General features: G+C 40.7%; 1 protein-coding gene across 2 annotated transcripts; it reads right to left on the bottom strand.

Annotated features, from left to right (window-relative positions):
- Positions 1–425: 425 nt before the first annotated feature.
- LOC137344457 (peptidase inhibitor 16-like) lies at positions 426–20,357 on the bottom strand. Of its 2 annotated transcripts, none has more exons than XM_068007436.1 (7): positions 20,153–20,357; positions 16,533–16,751; positions 15,136–15,245; positions 14,690–14,778; positions 10,796–11,311; positions 9,869–9,898; positions 426–4,635 (listed from the first exon to the last, which is right to left on the bottom strand). In XM_068007436.1, the coding sequence occupies exons 1-7, from the start codon at positions 20,303–20,305 to the stop codon at positions 4,535–4,537; spliced, it is 1,218 nt and encodes a 405-aa protein (XP_067863537.1). In that variant the 5' UTR covers positions 20,306–20,357; the 3' UTR covers positions 426–4,534. The 2 variants fall into 2 exon arrangements, with proteins under 2 accessions (XP_067863537.1, XP_067863538.1); XM_068007437.1 differs by having other exon boundaries at positions 10,796–11,308.
- Positions 20,358–21,530: the final 1,173 nt, after the last annotated feature.

The following is a 21,530-nucleotide window of genomic DNA, read 5'->3' as shown; positions in this document are numbered from 1 at the left end:
AATCATGCCCCGATTCAGGCATGATCCAATTTCTAGGCCAAAGAATAAGTCAGAGGATAACTTGCCAAAACTGAGCTGCTCAGGTCAGAACACACCTTGGGTGCATGTCCACTTTTAGTTACCAAGACACAAGGGAAACATTCAAACCCTGGAGGTGGTGCAGCACAATACCATGATACTGTTAGCAAATGTTGAAGGATTAAGCTATGAGAGACAACTGCAGAAACTGAGGCTCTTTGGCCTTCAGAAAAAGTGGCTGAAGGGGGCCTTACATACATAAGATATTGAATTGTATATCCGGAGCACTACTTGTGGAATGCAGTTCTCAGATCTGCGTTCTGCAGATTTGGTCCCTGCTAATGAACCAATTAGAAACAAGTTGGAACCTTATCTTTACACATTTATACAAACAAAACATTTATTTGATAGATTTTTGATTTTTTTTGCTGTATAATGCACAAAATATGAGGACTATATAATAAAAGTAAACAGACAGTGGTATCTACAGTCATTTTAAAATAGAACAGTAAAAATTAATTTAAAAGATTTGATAAAATTACAAGAGTAAAATAAAACATATTTCAGACACACTAACTTATAATTTTCTGCAACTTTGCAATCATGTAGGTTGCCTTTTATATGTAGATGTAATTATCGTTCTTATAAAATTATGATAATGAAGTTTCAGATATCAGTTGGAACACACACAGGCTGCACAGCTTAACTATCAAGACAATATGGACAGCCTGGCCCATGTGCAAGGTGGTAAAAAGCATCAGTACAAGTTTCTGATTGTGCTCATGATCATATTCTCTGTGATAAAGTTTATATTTTTCTGCTTATGCTTACAAGGTGAAAATGCTATCACTGGAAATTGAATTGTTTCCACCTTCAACATCCAGGGGGTGTTTTCCACTTTTACAAACTGGGGTATTAATCTTGCCATTTTTTTTAATGCGAACAAATAGAAACACCGATTACTTCAGGTTTCCGTTGGATGAATTTGTTCTATAGGATTTCATTAGCCTTACAGGCAGAAACTTGACCAATCAAGATTCACTTGCAACAATGCTTAGTTTGTACCTCTCAATTTATCTCATCAAGCAATGACCAGGAACATTAATCCAGCTTTGGAGAGCAGGAAAGCATGAAATCAAGCAGAGCAGTGAATGAATACAGCCCAATTCACTGACACAGCCATTTTAGGATTTGAAAGACTCATTTGAAGGGGTGATTCTGCGGTACTGTGCACTAGGAGAGCAATTGTGCTATGTTTGCAGGGGCAAATCGCAGAATTGGGAAAGGAGGCTCTTCACCCGTTTCTTACTGGCTTGCAAGTCTTTGCATTTTATGTGCTAGACTGTGCTGTTTTCATGTCTTTACTTCATTAAGATCCCAAATTTGATGCAAAGAATATTTAAATGAACATCTACGGGATTCGTTCCAGGTATGCTACTTTTTTCTTGCAAGGAAAGCTCCCTGGGCAATGGAACTCTTTGAAGAAGAATAAGCTTTATATGAGGTTTTTTTGGCAATGTTTATAGTATCTTTTTAGTACTGTTTTTATTGGTCATATTTTCCAGGCTTCTGAAATTTTTGTTTTTTTAGAAAAAAATTTGCAGGACAAATTTATTTTTAATGCTTAATGTAAGTTTGTTTTTACAGCGCCTCAACTACAATATTTCATGGTTGAAGTGGTACAAGATGAAAGGAGGACTATCACAGACATCAGCAGGCCACACACTATATCTGCAGACCTTTGCACACCTACCTGTCAATGGCCAAGGCAACTAGGTCAGCTTTGCCTGGGTTAAGAACATAAGAAATAAGAGCAGGAGTAGGCCATATGACCCCTTGAGCCTGCTCCCCCATTCAATAAGATCATGGCTGATCTTCTACCGCAATTCCACTTTGCCACCCTATCCCCATATCCCTTGATTCCCTTAGTGTCCAAATATCCATTGATCTCAGTCTTGAATATACTCAATGACTGAGCATCCAGAGCCCTCTGGGGTAGAGAATTCCAAAGATTCACAACCCTCTGAGTGAAGAAATTTCTCCTCATCTCGGTCCTAAATGGCCGACCCCTTATCTTGAGACTATGATCTCCATTTTTAGACTCTCCAGCCAGGAGAAACAACCTCTCAGCATCCATTCTGTCAAGCCCTCTAAGAATGTTATATGTTTCAATGAGATCACCTTTCATTCTTCTAAACTCCAGAGAATATAGGCCTATTCTACTCAATCTCTCCTCAAAGGACAACCCTCTCATCCCAAGAATCAATCTAGTGAAGCTTTGTTGCACCCCCTCTAAGGCAAGTATATCCTTCCTTAGGTAAGGAGACCAAAACTGTATACAGTACTCCAGGTGGGTCTCACCAAGGCCCTATATAATTGCAACAAGACCTCCTTACTCTTATACTCCAACGCCATTGCAATAAAGGCTAACAAGCCATTTGCCTTCCTAATTGCTTGCTGTACCTGCATGTTAACTTTCTGGTAGTTATCTGGTACTCAGTTGCACAGCTTTGCCATATGCAGCAAGGACACCTGTAACCACCTCACAATATAAGGTGCCAATGTCCTCAACTATTATGTCTGTAGCTCATTCTCAGTTAGCACAGAATAATGACTTCATGTGTGAAGCCTTGGGGGATGAGAGTGTGGCAAGTCTTTCTTTTGTAAATTGCAGCTTGAATGTGTGCCCTGCAATGCATGGGTGTGCATCAGATTCAATGAAAGTGGTGTAAGATTGTGTGAGGACTTGGCATGGGTGAGCAGCAGATGTGGAAAGATTGAAAGGCAACTTTTTGTGCCATAGAATCTTGGCCCATCTATCTGATATATGGTACTGTTGGGTAGTGTTACTTGTCACGTTTCTTAAAATATGCTATCTTCTCCCACATTTGTTCCTGGGTCCTTCAGATACTGTACACAGCATTTAAGCTGGCCCCATCACCTGCAAGCATAGTTCACAGTTTCCTTCTGGAGAAGATGCCCTGGCATACCAAACAGGCCAAATCCTCCTTGCATCCATCTATTGAAGCTGCACATCTACTCTACCAGCTAACAAACAGAGCTGCATCGCTCCATCTATTTATCGTATACTCTGTTTACCATCCCTTGCTTCTGGCCTGACAATTTTATTTCTCCCCCTCTCCCATAAAGCCTTTAGAAAAACAAGCAAATATTTAAAAACTGTCTTCAGCCTTTCCAAAGGCTGGAAGAGTCTTTGTCCTCCTATGTCCCATTTAAATTTTCATAGCAACCTTTAAGTACTGCTGAGTTGCACTGGATATCCCACCCCTTCCAGCAACGCACTCCCTGCATCTAGGTCATTGACCTAACCTCTTTAATTCTGGAAACATCCTAGGTCAGTACGCTAGTAGCACGTGAGGATCAATGGTCCTGCCATTATTGTAATGGAAATGTAGAATTAGCCCCATAGATCCATTAGAACCAAAGTACTTGCTCTAGTATGTAATCAATCTCTGATTTTTGAAATCAGTAACAAAGAGCCAACAACAGTTCAAGTTTTGAAAATTGTGTGCATCATCTGGTTTTGTGGTTTACAATAAAAATATTAAAATATTTATCTTTGATTAGTTCTGGCCTTCTTTGTACTTGTAATGATTTATTTAAACAACCAGAATCTGACCTTCTTAATTTCCCATGAGGGAGAGTGAAATATACAGCAGGGTAGCGCATCAACATTTTTTAACAATTTGCTGCTCATCTGTTTAAAGTGTCCTTGAGCTGAGCACTGCTCAGCTGATTGAAGTGCCAGTCCTTGTGAGAACAACATCGTAATTTAAAAGGCCCAATGGTAGTTGGTGGGATGGATGCTTAGTCTCTGGTATTGCCTGTGCTCCCACTAATGGCAACACTGAACCAATTAATGTAACAATATAGTAGATTTCATGTTGAATACGTACTCTGGCAAAGAATTTAGCTGTTCCATCATTGAATTAACCCCAGCTCAGTGGATGAGCTATTTGTTATTTGGTTCCATCAGCAACATGCTGTCTGATCTTTCTCTACAAGCTTATTAACAGGGCCTTCACAGGTTTTAATAAGCAATAGTTCTATTTTAAAAGATTTAATTCCCTTGTTTTTTTGGGTGGAGAACAAGGAGTTGCATAGAAAACAAAATGGTGGTTTCAGTTTGTCTCCTGGTTTTCCACCAATTGATGCTCATCTCAGCTGTTGCCATTAAACAATAACAGAAAACATCCCCCTTCGTCTCATATCACATGCTCGCATGTTTGCTATTTGAACAGCCAATGGCAACATGATCGACAAATTACAGCAATTTCAAAACTTCCAAACAATTTTTTTAAAATCCAACAATAAAATTGATTAAGTTAAACCATTTGGGGAATCAGCATTATTTTTTAAATTCAGTTTTAAAGTTTTTATGACTAGTATATTTCCACCAATCAATGAGTTTACCTACGCAAACTTCTCCAAGGAAGATATTCTACCAGGGAAGCCTAAGGGAATTCTATTAAGAGTACAATCAATATCTCTAACTTTATACAGAATACAAAACTAATAACATTATGAGTTTCAGAGTAATACTAGAGCACAGTGCTGAGTTCCCACCATGGGTATCAGCTTCTGATTGAGGTGCATCTGTTGGAAAATAAGATGAAAGTAGTAAGTTACTCGTATTTTAATTTTTGAAATAATAAAATAATTTATTACTATCAAAAATACTTAGCAGAATTAGTACAGTTTTCTTTTCCCACAAATGTATAATATTGTGATGATTAAAATTGCCACTCCCGCATTCGTAGTCAATGGGAGGAAGCTCTCTGCTTGATAATCACAAACTATGTGCTCCGCCTGTCTTTTCTTTTGTTAAGCTGGTCTATTTTGGTCTTTCTTCATAACTTTAAATTATTTTGTCATTTTAAATCAGCTTTTGTGGACTTTTTAAAGCTCAGTACAGTAGCAATAATTTCCAGTGTGTAAAACTCATAAAACCCATCACAAAGAATTGTTTGTGGATTAAAAAACAATCACAAGATTGTTGGATTGCTAAGTGACAAGGACCATGCTTCTTATTCCTTTAAAGTTTTTAATGTAGTGGCCAACACAATTTTGGTTTTACCGGCAAATATCCTGCACTGTTTAGTTTTAGTCTGTGTTTAGTTAATTTTACTACTGCTTAGAAACAGAGTGCTAGGTATCTAATGGCCAACAGGGAACAGACAGACTCCAGGGACAGAAGGTGAAAAAAAGAAAAAGGAAGAAGGAGAAAAAAACTGTAGACTGAGTAGAGTGAAAAAGAAACAAAATTAGAAACAGCAAAGAAGAGAGAGGGCAAGAAGACTACAGATTTTCTGTACACCGACAACAAGTTGCATTTATATGGTGCCATTAACATAAAAAATGATCCAAGGCACTTAAATCAGCAGACCTGGGTGTGAGAGGCGAGCGGCCCACACATAAAGCGGGATTTAAACTAAAAGTGGGGGGGGTGTTCAGGTGAGGGTTAATTTATAAACCTAAAGACAAAAGTCAAGGTCATAGAATAGTGTAGCGATTTGGTTAAAGATAAGCATAGTGTATCAGGAAGGGACAGAGAGTTTAATGGTAATAGTGCATCAGTGAATAAGGTCAAATCAGGGAAAAATAGTAAAAAGTTAAAATTAAAGACACTTTATCTGAATACACGAAGCAGTCCTAACATGATAGATGAATTAATGGCACAAATAGAGATAAATGGGTTTGATCTAGTAGCCATTATTGAGACATGGTTGCAGGGTGACCAAGGTTGGGAACTAAATATTCCAGGGTGCTTGACTTTTCGAAAAGACAGACAAAATGGAAAAGGAGGCGGGGTAGCCCTCATAATAAAGGATGACATAAAGGCAGTAGTGAGAAAGGATCTTGACTCGGAAGATCAGGAAGTAGAATCAGTATGGGTAGAGATAAGAAATAACAAGGGGCAGAAAACACTGGTGGGTGTAGTTTCTAGGCCCCCTAACAGTAGTTATACTGTTGGACAGAGTATTAATCAAGAAATAAGAAGAGCTTGTAACAAAGTTAATGCAATAATCGTGGGGGACTTTAATCTTCATATAGACTGGGCAAATCAAATTGGCAAAAGTAGTTTGGAAGACGAGTTCATGGAATGCATTTGAGGCAGTTTCCTGGAACAATACGCCATGGAACCAACCAGGGAACAGGCTATTTTAGATCTTGTCTTGTGTAATGAGACAAGGTTAATTAGTAATCTCATAGTAAGGGATCCTCTGGGGCAGAGTGATCATAATATGATTGAATTTCACACTGAGTTCAAGAGTGAGGTATTTAAGTCCAAAACTAGAGTCTTAAACTGAAATAAAGCCAATTACATAGGTATGAGGAACGAGTTGGCTAAGGTTGATTGGGAAATTAGATTATAGGATATGATGGTAGATAAGCAATGGCAAACATTTAAAGAAATATTTCATAATTCTCGATGAATATACATTTCATTGAGGAATAAAAACTCCATGGGAGAAGTGATCCAACTTCTAACTAGAGAAGTTAAGGATAATATTAGATTAAAAGAAAAGGCTTACAACGTTGCCAAAAGGAGTAGTAAGCTTGAGGATTGGAAGGGTTTTAGAAATCAGCAAAGGATAATCAAAAAATTGATAAAGAGGGAGAAAATAGAACATGAGAATAAACTAGCAGGAAATATAAAAACAGATTGTAAGAGCTTCTACAAGAATATAAAAAGGACGAGAGTAGCGAAAGTAAACGTGAGTCCCTTAGAGGCTGAGACAAGAGAAATTATAATGGGGAATAAGGAAATGGCAGAGACGTTAAACAAATATTTTGTATCTGTCTTCACATTGAAAGACACAAAAAAATACCAGAAATAGTGGGGAACCAAGAGTCTAATGAGAGTGAGGAACTTAAAGTAATTAATATTAGTAAAGAAAAAGTACTGGAGAAATTAATGGGAATAAAAGCCGACAAATCCTCTGGACCTGATGGCCTTTATCCTAGGGCTTTAAAAGAGGTGGCTGCAGAGATAGTGGATGCAATGGTTGTGATCTTCCAAAATTCCCTAGATTCTAGAACGGTCCCAATGGATTGGAAGGTAGCAAATGTAACACCGCTGTTCAAGAAAGGAGGGAGAGAGAAAACAGAGAACTACAGGCCAGTTAGCCTGACATCAGTAGTCGGGAAAATGCTGGAAACTATTATTAAGGACGCACTTAGAAAACAAAATATGATTAGGCAGAGTCAACATGGTTTTATGAAAGGGAAATCGTGTTTGACAAATCTATTAAAGTTTTTTGAAGATGTAATTAGCAGGGTAGATAAAGGGGAACCAGTGGATGTAGTATATTTGTATTTTCAAAAGGCATTTGATAAGGTGCCACACGAAAGGTTGTTATACAAGATAAGGACTCATGGGATTGGGGTAATATATTAATATGGATAGAGGATTGTTTTTTTTTATTCCTTCATGGGATGTGGGCGTCACTGGCAAGGCCAGCATTTATTGCCCATCCCTAATTACCCTGAGAAGGTGGCGGTGAGCCGCCTTCTTGAACCGTTGCAGTCCGTGTGGTGAAGTTTCTCCCACAGTGCTGTTAGGTAGGGAGTTCCAGGATTTTGACCCAGCGACAATGAAGGAACGGTGATATATTTCCAAGTCGGGATGGTGTGTGACTTGGAGGGGAACGTGCAGGTGGTGTTGTTCCCATGTGCCTGCTGCCCTTGTCCTTCTAGGTGGTAGAGGTCACGGGTTTGGGAAATGCTGACGAAGAATCCTTGGTGAGTTGCTGCAGTGCATCCTGTGGATGGTACACACTGCAGCCACGGTGCGCCGGTGGTGAAGGGAGTGAATGTTTAGAGTGGCGGATGGGGTGCCAATCAAGCTGCTTTGTCCTTGATGGTGTCGAGCTTCTCGAGTGTAGTTGGAGCTGCACTTAACGGACAGAAAACAGAGAGTAGGAATAAATGGGTCATTTTCAGGTTGGCAGGCTGTAACTAGTGGGGTACCGCAAGGATCAGTGCTTGGGCCTCAGCTATTTACAATCCATATTAATGACTTAGATGAAGGCACCGAGTGTAATGTATCCAAATTTGCTGATGATACAAAGTTAGGTGGGAAAGTAAGCTGTGAGGAGGACACAAAGAGTCTGCAAAGGGCCATCGACATGTTAAGTGAGTGGGCTAGAAGGTGGCAGATGGAGTATAATGTGGGGATATGTGAGGTTCCTACTTTGGTAGGAAGAATAGAAAAACAGAATATTTTTTAAATGGTGAGAAACTATTAAATGTTGGTGTTCAGAGGCATTTGGATGTCCTTGTACACAAAACACAGAAAGTTAACATGCAGGTAAAGCAAGCAATAAGGAAGGCAAATGGTATGTTGGCCTTTATTGCAAGGGGGTTGGAATACGAGAGTAAGGAAGTTTTGCTGCAATTGTACAGGGATTTGGTGAGGCCACACCTGGAGTACTGTGTACAGTTTTAGTCTCCTTACCTTAGGATAGATAGACTTGCCTTAGAGGCGGTGCAACAAAGGTTCACTAGATTGATTCTTGGGATGAGAGGGTTGTCCAATGAGGAAAGATTGAGAAGAATGGGCCTATACTCTCTGGAGTTTAGAAAAATGAGTGGTGATCTCATTGAAACATTTAAGTTTCTGAGGGGGTTTGACAGGGTAGATGCTGTGAGGCTGTTTCCCCTGGCTGGAGAGTCTAGAACTAGGAAGCATAGTCTCAGGATAAGGGGTTGGCCATTTAGGACTGAGATGAGGAGAAATTTCTTCACTCAGAGGGTTGTGAATCTTTTGAATTCTCTACCGAAGAGGGCTGTGAATGCTCAGTCATTGAGTATATTCGAGAGTGCGATCGATAGATTTTTGGACTCTAAGGGAATCAAGGGATGTGGGGATTGGGCGGGAAAGTGAAGTTGAGGTCGAAGATCAGCCATGATCTTATTGAATGGTGGAGTAGGCTCGAGGGGCTGTATGGCCTACTCCTGCTCTTATTTCTTATGTTCTTAAATCCTGGAACTCCCTATCCAACATCATTGTGGAAGCACCTTCGCCAGACAGACTGCAGTGGTTCAAGAAGGCGGCCCACCACCACCTTCTCAAGGGCAACTAGGGATGGGCAATAAATGTGGCTTTGCCACCGTTGTCCATCCCATGAACAAATAAAAAAAACCTGTTGAATTTTGAAGCTGGCAGAAAGTCTCTCATTTATCTTATGCCTTACTAGTGATGCCCACATCCCGAGAATGAATACAAAATAGATGCTAAGCTTTTTGGGAGCAAGGATAAAACTTACTAATCACAAACTTAGTCAAAGAGATGAATTTTGTGACTTTCAAAGACAGGGCAGGACTGGCTGAGAGGTGCAGGGGTTTGGAGAGCGATTTCCAGAGAGCAGGGCCAAGATGGTTTAAGACTCTGCCTTCAATTTTTATCTTCACTGCTCCCACCTCAAAGCTTTGCATACTAAGAGTGCATATCAGGAGTTTAGGACTATGCATGAATTGACAATATGTACCCTCCACATGCAAAGCTAAGCACTGGCTATGTTGAAGATGAAAATTTTATTCTCAAAAGATTATTTGGGTGGAACTTTCAACTTCATCGGGGGCGTAAAACAGGCGATAACGGATCGGCCGCCTGTCATACATCCTGCCTAATTTTCCTCTCTATTGAAGTCAGTGGAAAGGAAAATCAGGCGGGATGTATAATGGGCGGTCGATCCGCTGTTGCCTAGTCTACTCCCTGTGAAAGTGGAAAGTTCAGCCCACTACCTCTTACTTTATACAAAATACAAAACTGTTAACATTATTAGTGTCTGAACAACACTATAGCACAGTGATGAATTCTCACCTTTGGTGGTGCTTCCTTGTTGCTGAGTAACTGTTGAAAAATAGGATGAGGATGGTAAGTTCCTTATATAATAAAGACTGAAACAAAATTACATAATTGTAGCCAAAAATGTTTAGTATAATTAGATATTAATTAACTTATTCCACAAATATTTAATACTTTCTGGGAGATACTATAGATTCCAGAGTTACTGGAGATTCCAGTGTCAGAAAGGGGAGACAGTGTATGTGTATGTGTGTGTGTGAGAGAGCGAGAGAGAGCGCGCACGCGAGAGACAGAGAGAGCACGAAAGAGAAAGATAGGGAAGAGAAAGAAAGACTTCCATAGGCAGAAGACCAATAGAGAAGAAAAAGACTCCAGAATCAGAAGAATAAAAGTGAACAAAATAAAAAAAAACAGGCTCGGAAGAGTGTAAAAATATACAGCAAGGAAGTGAGTAGTGTGTAGTGAAAGGATTTCTTGCTTTATTAAGAAGTTCTCATCTCCTGCTCAACACATTAATGGCAACAAATGGAATTTGAGCACTGATCCTGGCTCTTCAATCTTTACTCACATTGTTTTTTTTTCTCTAAATATAAATTAAATGTGTTTTTAAAACTTTTTGCTTTTTAATTTTAAATCTAAATTTCCCAAGATGAGTTACTACTGGGGAAAAGAAGTTTAAAGATGAAAAAGTGAATTATGTAAAAAAGCTTCCATTTTGGATTGCTTATTTTAAGAGGGAGGCAGGTAAGAGGTAGACCCAAAATTTATTCAGGTAAATAAAATTCACTGTTGGCAGGAGGGATGAGACTCCAGACTGGAGAGCGAGCGAGAGCAGGTGGAGAATGGCACTCACTGGGAATCTGGCAGAAAGCAAATGAGCGAGGAAGAGCTTGATATGAAGGGAGCAATGACACCATCAACAGATAAAGGATAATTTCTTACTTTTTGTCTCTGGATCTGGCTTGGGCACTGTCCCTGGCTCCAGTTTTGACTCTGGCTCTGGCACTGTCCCTGTCTCCGATTTTGGCACTGTCTTAGGCTCCGGTTTTGACTCTGGCACTGTCTCAGGCTCCGGTTTTGACTCTGGCACTGTCTCAGGCTCCGGTTTTGACTCTGGCACTGTCTCAGGCTCCGGTTTTGACTCTGGCACTGTCTCAGGCTCCGGTTTTGACTCTGGGTCTAGCATTGTCCCTGACTCCAATTTTGGCACTGTCTCAGGCTCCGGTTTTGACTCTGGGTCTGGCATTGTCCCTGACTCCAATTTTGGCACTGTCTCAGGCTCCGGTTTTGACTCTGGGTCTGGCATTGTCCCTGACTCCAATTTTGGCACTGTCTCAGGCTCCGGTTTTGACGCTGGCACTGTCCCTGGCTCTGGTTTTAGCTGTGACTGCGGATCTGTTTCTGGCTCTGGTTCCGCCTCTGGCTTTGGCTCCGGTTCTGGTTCTAGCTCTGATGCTGCTAAAGAAATTTAAAAAGCAACTTCTATGTTGATCTAAATCAATTTTTTCTCATAAACTGCAATTTCTACTGCCCAAACTAAGAGTTTTAACAAAATATATATTTTTTAAAAATTCATATTTCACAATAACATGAATAAATGTATCCAATGAATTGTCTTTTGTGCCTTTTAATGCATTTATATAAAGCTTTTACATGTAAAGTTTCTGTCCCTCCAAAGGAGAGGTTGGCCTACAATCAGCACCAGAAAAGTACCAATGGGGGTGGACCTTTTCTTGTTATATATAAATGACCTGGACTTGGGTATAGGGAGTACAATTTCGAAGTTTACGAATGATACAAAACTTAGCAGCGTAGTAAATAGTGAGGAGGATAATAGCAGATTTCAGGGGAACATAGACAGACTGGTGAAATGGGCAGACACATGGCAGATGAAATTTAATGCGGATAAGTGTGAAGGTGTGAAGTGATGCACTTTTGGAGGAACAACATGGAGAGGCAGCATCTAAATAGTACTATTTTGAGGAGGATGCAAGAGCAGAGGGACCTGAGGGTGCATATTCACAAATCTTTGAAGTTGGCAGGGCAAGTTGATAAGGCGGTTAAGAAAGTGTATGGGATACTTGGCTTTGTAAATAGGGGCATTGAATACAAAAACATGCTAAACCTTTACAAATCACTGGTTAGGCCTCAGCTAGAGTATTGTGTACAATTCTGGGCACCATTCTTTAGGAAGGATGTCAAGGCCTTGGAGAGAGTACAGAGGAGGTTTACAAGGATGATACCAGGGATGAGGGACTTCTGTTATGTGGATAGTTTGGAGAAGCTGGGATTGTTCTCCTTAGAGTAGAGAAGGTTAAGGGGAGACCTAATAGAGGTATTCAAAATTATGAAGGGTTTTGATAGAGCAAATAGGAAGAAACTATTTCCTCTGGCAATCAGGTCAGTAACCAGAGGTCACAGATTTAAAATAATTGGTAAAAGAACTAGAGGGGAAATGATAAGAATTTTTTTCACACAGAGAGTTGTTAAAATCTGGAATGTACTACCTGAAAGCATGGTGGAAGCAGATTCCTTAGGAGCTTTCAAAGGGAATTGGACATGTATTTGAAGAGGACTAATTTGCAGCGTTATGGGGAAAAAGCTGGGGTGTGGGTCTAAATTGGACAGCTCTTCCAAAGAGTCGGCACAGGCACGACGAGCCGAATGGCCTCCTTCTGTGCTGTAAGATTGTATGATATGACCACCATGAAGGAAGACCCTGACTCTGCAGGAAGAACAAGCTACTCAGATTCTGGACTGATGCACATGAGGAGAGGGCGAGTTTGAAGGGAAGACGAATGCAGGGAAAGCTCACCAGAACTCCTCTCAACTGCATGCACTTTCTCAAAGTATTGCTATGCCCTTGGACTCAGCATCTAGCTCTTCATCAAAGCTTTACCACATCCAGTTGAGAATGGTGGTGGACAACCAGGCACTTAACAGGAGAAGGAAGCTCCATGAAAATGGTCATCTTCAACCCTAGTAGAGCCCAACCCATTAGTATAAGGGACAAGAATGAAATGTTTACAAGTCTCTAGCCAAAAGTGATGTGTGAATGATCCTTATGTGACTATCTCCCGAGGTCCTCACCATCATAGATACCAGTCTCCAGCCAATTTGGTTCTCTCTATGTGACATTAAGAAACGGCTGTGTTCACTGGACACAATCTAGACAAAGCGCCCCTGACAACGCTCCTGCTGTAGGCCCCACCATCAACATCTTGGGGTCAGCATTGACCAGAAGCTGAACTGCACCAGCCATATCAGCACTGTGGCTACAAGAGCAGGGCAGAATCTTGGTACTCTGTGACGAATGGCTCACCTCCTGACCCCTCAAAGCCTAACATCTAACATCTGCAAGGCTCAAGTAAGGAGTGTGATGGAATACTCACCATTCGTTTGGATGGGTGCAGCTGCAATAATGCTCAAGAAACTCGGCACTATCCAGGACTTAGCAGTTCACTAAATATCCACCCCTCTACCACCAAGGCACTGTGGCTGCAGTATGTTTGATCTACAGGATGCATTGTAACAATTTATCATGGTTACGTCAGTAGCACCTCACTTCCCTGCAACCACGACCACCAAGAAAGACAAGGGCAGCAATGCCATGGGAACAGCATCACCTCCAAGTCACATACCATCACCACAATGATTGCAACAGTTCAAGGAGAAGGCTCATCACCATTCTCAGGATAACTAGGGTTGGTCAATAAAAGTGGCCTTGCCACCATCATCCAACCCACGAACAAATAAAGTAACCTGTTGAATTTTGAAGCTAGCAGAAAGTCTCTAATTTATCTCACGTATGTTTTGTTGGCCGTTGTGAAAAATGTAAATATTGTAATTGTCAACAGAGGAGTCAATTTTAACTGAGGGTGGGATCGGTGCCTGGGGACCCCAAGCAGATGGCGCATCCAGAAGTCATGAAGGAAATGAGGCCTGGCCGATTTCAACAGTCAGGCCTCATTTAGATTTTTAAATCTGTCTCCAGCCAGATGCTAACAGGAATGACGTCAGGGTCGGCAGGCAGAAGCAGGAATTGGGGTAGGGGCCAGACACTGCTGGGGACCCAAGGGAACAGGTCCCAGCATGAAATAAGTACGGAAGAGGCAAGGCCGGAGCTGAGGAGGCCCAAGTATTCCTTGCGGGGCCCAGGGGAGCACTCAAGCCCCTCGTAAAATTTAAATTTTTAAACTTACCTTGGCCTCATCTGACCACTCCACAGACATCTGCCATGGTACCGCTGTTAGAGTTGGCCCCTTGTGGGTCTCCTGAATGCTAAAGTTAAAATGCCATCGTGGCACCGATGATGCCGTGACTTTTAGATTTTAAATTAGGACCTCGCCTGCCCTGGAAGCCTCGGCCGACATTAAAGTTGGTGAAGATGAAATGTCCAGGAACAGTCCCTTCGCTGTTCCCAAATTGCGGGACTAATAGGGAACATGATTTTTAATGTTCTTCAGCAAGCAGTTAGCAATCACACACAGATGAAGCAACTGAGACTGCCGTGAGAGCAAAGTGGTAGGATTTACTGGCTAAGGAACAAGATCAGACTGTAGTAAACAACTCTGGCTCTGGTTCTAGCTCAAGGCCAAATAGTAGATGGGTAGATCTTGAACTTGGTGTACTCTCAGTCCTGTTCCAAGACAGCAGGTCTGGTAAAAACCCAGAACAGGCCCAGTAAAATTTAAATGGATGGAAAATTGTGGGCTGTGCACGCCTGAATTCCTGAAATTTGATCTTGGCAGGCAAGGTTCCCTATCATGATTTTGTAGAATCAGCCCTTGGAACTAACGAACTTAAATCCAAAGTATTATATAAAGAGATACTCACCACAGAGTTTCTCAATGCACTTGGTCCCAGTTGGGCATTCTTTGCAGGGAGTCCCTTTTTTGTATGGTTTTTGTCCAATTACATTACCTCTGGAAATAGAAATGTCATAAAAAAGTTTCAGTGGGTTGGCAAATTCTCTGTCAAACACTTTACAGAAAGAAACCCTACTCTCACCGCTTTGGGACTGTACAGCCTTCAAATGTGGCAATATAAAGCACCAGAATGCAGTAGCTTTACAGAAGTACTCAAATAGAGAGAAGTATTTCCAGCTACTGTGTTAACACAGCATGTAAAAAATTACTGGAGTATCATAGCATTAGTTTATCTTGAAGAATTTAACTGTAAACCAGTAGTATATGAGTGGTAATTTGCATTAGATATCATATTTTAACCTAGAAGGGCTAGATATGGCTGTCTGTAGAGATTTCAGTAATATTTATACTTACTGAGGTAAATAGTTGCATACCAGAATAGACAGGTTTTTATAATCCAGGCCTTGTAGTTCATCACAAAAATGACTAGCACAGCCCACTTTATCGCTATTTGCCCAGACAACCTGAAAAAAATCATATTTAAAAACAGGTTTAAAAAAATTCAAGATATGAATTTGAAAAGCATTATGGCATCATATGCAGTTATCAACAGAGACAATAAACCTTAAATATAATGCTGTAAAATTAAATAAGAATAACATTGTTGGTCAAGATTAAAATGTTTTCCCGTGCCAATTCAGATATGTGGGTACAGCTACAATAAGTTGCTGATCATTTGTAATAAAGCCCTGGGTTTGCTGCCAGGTAGCACTAAGAATATCCAGTCATAATGAACACAATGATCACCTTCGAGAGTTGGAGATGAATTTCCTAAAGTTTTTCTCCTAAGGATCTTTCTCTATTATTTGCCTCTCCCGGGAGATTACTTGGCTGCTGGTTGGGAGAGGGCAACAAATGGGAATCATGGTGTGTGGAAATTACACCATGACAGGGTCAATGGACCAGCTGGTCCTTTGCTGTTCTTCACCTTTGCATGTTTATAAATATTTAGTCAGACATTTGGCTATATCTTTATTTTATTGTTTTCTTTCCAATTTTCTAATCTTTTTCCCCTCCTCTCCTGAAGGTGCTGACTGATGTTGGGGTATGGTTCCAGAGACATCTGTAGCACACTGGTACCACTCCCAAGTGGCCGTTCCTCGTGTGTGGGCCTACACAGTAAGTGCCTGGTGGCTTCTCGTCATGGGGGGGTTCCTGGTGGGGGGGTTCCTGGTTAAACTCTATCACATTCTCTTTCAACAATCACAGACTCATTTTCTAGGTGGAGTTATTGGATATCAATCAAGAATTGGACCTTTCCTAGACCAGGGTGCTAAAGTCAGTTGTAGTGCCCCAAATGAAATTAAATAAATTTGCACAACTTGGGAATCGAACTTAAACCATTGACTCAGTGCTTCACTAGGCAGTGCCTTTGCTAATTATGCCATTGGGAGAGCTACAACTATACCATGAACCAATAATAAATGTTGAAAAGTAACATTAGGGGATGGCGAATGATTAATATTACGTTGATACATTTTTGACACCTATGTCCTATCCAGAGGTGCGGAAATTCATTTTATTCCTAATTTTTTAAAATTCGTTCATGGGATGTGGGCATCGCTGGCGAGGCCAGCATTTATTGCCCATCCCTAATTGCCCTTGAATTATTGCTGTGCAGATTATAACTAAAATGATTTCTGCCAATCTCGGGAAGCACCTTAATTACAATGGATGCCGTTAAATATGCTCTGTAACCAAACCAATAATAGAGATCTATTGATTCTGAGAATTAAATGAGAATTTCGCACCTGTGTGTAGTGTCCACACATCTTCTGTGGAGTACAGTGCATAGTCTCGTATGTATAATCTGCAACTTCTAAATACCATTCCTCCACCGCTTTTTCCGGGCTGGGTGGGCTAGTAGCCACGTATAAATTTTCCCCAGTTTCTCCTCTGTCGTTATTGTGTTCCCATATACATTCGCGTGTATATTTCACAGCAATTTCTTCCAAGTCTGTGTCCCATTTCTAAAAATGAATGAATTCATGGATAAGCAAATAAATATAAATGAGTTACCGCAAAGTATCTAATCAATTAGTTGCAAATCGTCTATTTAAGCTTGGAGTTAAATTGAGTTCAGATTTGCCCCATTCAAATAGAATAAAATCAGTGGTGGCTCAGTCATAGTCGAAGGAGGTAGATGCGTTGACACAAATTCGTAATCAAAATTTGCTAAATCAGGGCAAGGAATAGATGTGCAACACCAGCGCGGGATAATGTTCATTGGACAATAGGTGAGCCACTTAGTCACTTGTAAATTATAATGTTGATTTACACATTGGACAAATATTGTAATCTATGTATTTTCTGTTAATACCTTGAGTCAAATAAGACACTTCTACGTTGACAGTGGGCCATCGATAGTAAGTACATATTACTCCCGGTCCCTGTATAGCACATGAAAAAATAAACAACGCAAACCCTTAGGAAACCCAACTTTTTGTAGGTTTTGAGAATGGAGCTCCGTGATATGGAATACAACAGTCGCTTCTGCTCAGCGACCATTCAGTGGAGCATACATATTCATCAGCCATAAGCTGCAGAAATAAAAAGGGGTTACTGTTCCCACCCCAACTCTATGCTCTATGCGAATCCAGCACAAAAGTAAAACGGCCTATAGGAATAATGGATTTTAGTTCGAAGATAAAGTTACAAACTAAGCAAATGACTCATGAGTAAGAATGACATAGAAAGACAGAACCAACAGGATATTCCAAAGTGCTTCATTGCCAATGAAGTACTTTTGAAATGTGGTCACTGTTGTTATGTTGGGAAACCTGGCAACCAACGTGCAAAGTCCCACAAACAGCAATGAGATAAATGATTAAACAATCCGTTTTAGTGATGTTGTTTGGGGGACAAATTTTGGACAGGACACCAGGAGAACTCCATTGCTTTTCTTCAAATAGTGCCTGGGATTTTTTTACATTTGCCTGAGAGAGCTGACAGGACTTTGGCTTAATATCTCATCTGAAAGATAGCACCTCAGACAGCCCAGTGCTGAAATGTCAACCTACATCATGTGGACAAGTCTCTGGAGGGGGTCTTGAGCTCATGATCTTCTGACACCGCGGCAAGTGTACTACCACTGATCTAATGGTAACACATTATGCATAATGACAGCATAATGTCAGATATCACATCATCGCAAATAAAAATTAATTTTGACAACAGCCTTTTTATTAAGAATGATATTGCTAATTTCTCTTCTGACTGTATCTACAAACATAGGGTCGGCTTCTACATATACCTCAATAACACTCACCTCTAGCTCTCCACCACCATCATTGACACCAAGGGTGTTACTGTATTATCCAACAGCCTGTCATGAATGAGTTAAAATTTCCTTCTGTTCAATGTCAAAAAAACAAAGCTATCCTGTTGGGCGCTTGTTAGGACCTACGTGTCTCTGCAACTCCACCATTCTTTGCGCCTGCCAATCCGGCTAAATCCACCTCCACATTCTGTTTGACGCTGAGCTGAGCTTTTTATTCCACATCTGGTCCATTTCCAAGACTGCATTCTTCCACCTCCAGATCATTGCACCATTATGCCGCTAACTCTTACTCACCACTGCTGCATGAATACACCTTGATCTCCCAAGATCCACTCAGATATTTACTTTGTTCTGTGAAAAAATGTGGGCATGGTGGACTACCTTACAATGAAGGCATTGTTGTAGCTGCCAGAAAAGTGAATATTCATGCGCATGATATGGTTAGCTGGACATTGAGAGAGTGGAATCCTTGCCTATTGACGTACGTGATAGCATTAATCAAGGAGGTTTGGAGCATTGGAGAGGAGCAGAGGTCTCGTACTATTGGTGGATGCTGGTATCTGGCAGTATGCTGGGAACAGTCTCAAGCTGCCTTGTAGGGAAGAGAGGCCCAGTAGAATGGAACCCAAACTGCCATTGAAACATCAGGCCCCAATCCCCTGCATATGCTCAAAATGCACAGATCGCATGTTGGGAAATCCCTCAAACTGCAATGCTCAAAATGCACAGATGTGATTAAAAGATCTCGAAGGTAGAAGTATCCGGTTGAAGCGTAGAATTGTGAAAGAAACTGAGGACGTGTAGTCAATTTTTTAATGAAGATATCAAAACACACAAATGGATAAATTTAATACTGTGAAATATGTAATGTTTATTTTTTATTTTGCTTAAAACTGTATTATGTACATTAACTTCAGACACTGAGAAAAATAGCAGATATTTCTTTTTGTAAAAGCATTTTGAGTGGCTCATCGACAAATCGTGACGTTGACATAGGAAAATTGAATGTGAAATGTGGACTTAGGAACTTACAATGAGAAAAGTTGGCACAAAAGTGTGACCTAAAAACATGACAATAGTAAGTAAGGTTTGAACTCAGGAAATGCACACCGCCATGATTTTTATCTTATTAAAAAACAATTATCCAAATTGGCTGAGAAGTAAACTTTCTATAAACCCTTTTATAACAGTTGCTGGACTCTTTAAATCTAATTCCACCTGTTCCTTACCACATAACAATGCTGGACACCCGTTTTATATAGGCGCAACATGGATCAACCAGGCAGCAATGATGAAAAATGAGTGTATGGTGTCACTACATCATTACCATCACTCATTTTAGGGTGGGCCCTTCCAGCATCGGCTGGAAATAACGACAGAAAATTGGAGCATTGACAAAATGTGGTGACGGATCCCCGCCCCACTTCCTGCCCCCACCCGCCAGAATACTGTCCAAAAAAATCCAGGCTTAAGTTGGTTTACACTTGCCCGTGCCCCTGTATCCATAATATTACAGTCAGGGGGTCAACTCTCACAAATGGAAGAAAATGTTTTTCACAGGGAGATGTTCAATTTATCAGAGAGGCTGGGATTGTCCAAGTTTCTGAAAGTAACCTGCTCCCTGGCCAATCATATCTCACTCGCCCGCCCCAAACAGAAAGTTGAGGAATTAATAGGATGTCTCGATTAAAAAAAACTGTTGTAATGTCATATATTTGCTTTAAGACGTAATTTGAATCATTTATTACTTTTTCTAAAGAAAGGAAACGATGTTATTTTATGCAGAGGAGCCAGGTAGAGGACAACTTTGTTAGAATGATCGCAGTGAAAAAATTATTATACCCGAATATAAAAGTTTAGATAACTATAGATTTTATTGCGGATCTGTTAGAAAATTCGATTCCCCTTCCCTAAAAAAGTGAAATTGAATTCTTCCTGCAAAAGTTTGCAAATATATCTAAATATTCAATTCAATGTCAGTATTACCAGCTCACTAGTAATAAATATGCAAATGAACAGCGAGACTCTAGGTCTACAGTACAGTAAAACAGACAGGTTTCCTTAAATTGTGAAGGAATCAAGCCCGCTTACCATTCTCAGCATGTTGGATGCATCAGGTACCTCAGAGCGATACTTATTGTGTGCAGCAACCAGATCCTTCTTGTCTTCTTCGGACATAGCGCCGGTAGGCTTGGGGAATGTTAGAGAAATGAGCAGCAGCACTTTCAATGATGCGGCTGCCATCCTTACTCGTAGATCCTGTGACAGCTCGGGAGCAGATCGGCTTGACTTTATAGGTGGGAGCTCCCAGTGAAAGCTGAGAGGAAACGATGCGCTTGATTATATTTTCATGATTATAATCGTGGAAACAATGACGCGACCACTTTATTTTGCTGTAGTTTTAATACTAAAGCTGCAAAGCAAGCTGCAAGTTTATATTGTTTCTTGGTTCCAAAAACAATTGACGTGTAATAGGAGTTAAAGAATGAAACGCACCACACCCAGTAGGCTCTTGGTGGACTGGGAGAGGGGTCCAGGTTATGCAATCCCCTAGAAAATTCTTAAATTTACATATAAAATGCATTTTCATATTCTGCGTTCCAACGGTACAACATAAGACATGAGGTCCACTCATCTTATTGTGGATCTTATTATGTCTCTATATCAGCTCAATTCTGGGTTTTATAGAATCAGTAGAAGTATGAGGTGAGCATAAGACGGGCCACATTCTGAATGATTCCTTCCTCCAAGTATTCATAAGGGAAGAAATGAGCAACAAGTCCCCCCCAAACAGTTAACCTAAGCAACAATGAATACGTCTATATAAATGAGATATAAAAAGGCTCAAAGCGACCAAATCACTGGGATAAATAACCATCTGTCCCTAGAGTGCTGAAAGAGATTAGAGAGGACATTTGTGAGGCAATGACAATCCATGTAAAGTAATGGAATCGAGTAAACTTGAGGAACATAATATTAATCTAGTAAATATCAGCGAACATGGATTCAGAAGGGTAATATTCTGCCTGACCAACCCTCTTGATTTCTTTGAGAAACTATGCATCCACCTTGGAGGGAAGCACGTGCATATTTCCAGCCAAAAGTGCACCACCCGCCATATTGGAAAAGGTGATTGCACTGGCCTCAGGAGTGAATGTCGGAAACATTCAAAGTGGAAATAATTTATTTAAATTAGGATCCTGTGTTCTTGCAGGACCCATACTCTATTTACGAGCACCCCAGCCCCCTTAGCGCTTCACTCAACACATAGAACCATAGAAAAGATACAGCACAGAAGGGGCCATTCGGCCCATCGTGAACATGCACAGCACAACATGCCGCTATTCAGCAGCAAGGCCCTCATACCTACTTAAATGTAGTGCCAGGTGGAGTAGAATCCAACCCCCCCCCCCCCCCCACCAGGCTATTGACGCCCCCTACCCAGCCATCATTCGCACCGCCCCTTTCC

The sequence above is a fragment of the Heptranchias perlo genome, chromosome 27 (assembly GCF_035084215.1).
Source record: "Heptranchias perlo isolate sHepPer1 chromosome 27, sHepPer1.hap1, whole genome shotgun sequence".
Taxonomy (NCBI): Eukaryota; Metazoa; Chordata; class Chondrichthyes; order Hexanchiformes; family Hexanchidae; genus Heptranchias; species Heptranchias perlo.
Note: the sequence above shows the minus strand (reverse complement) of the source record. Positions and strands in the feature narration are given on the sequence as shown.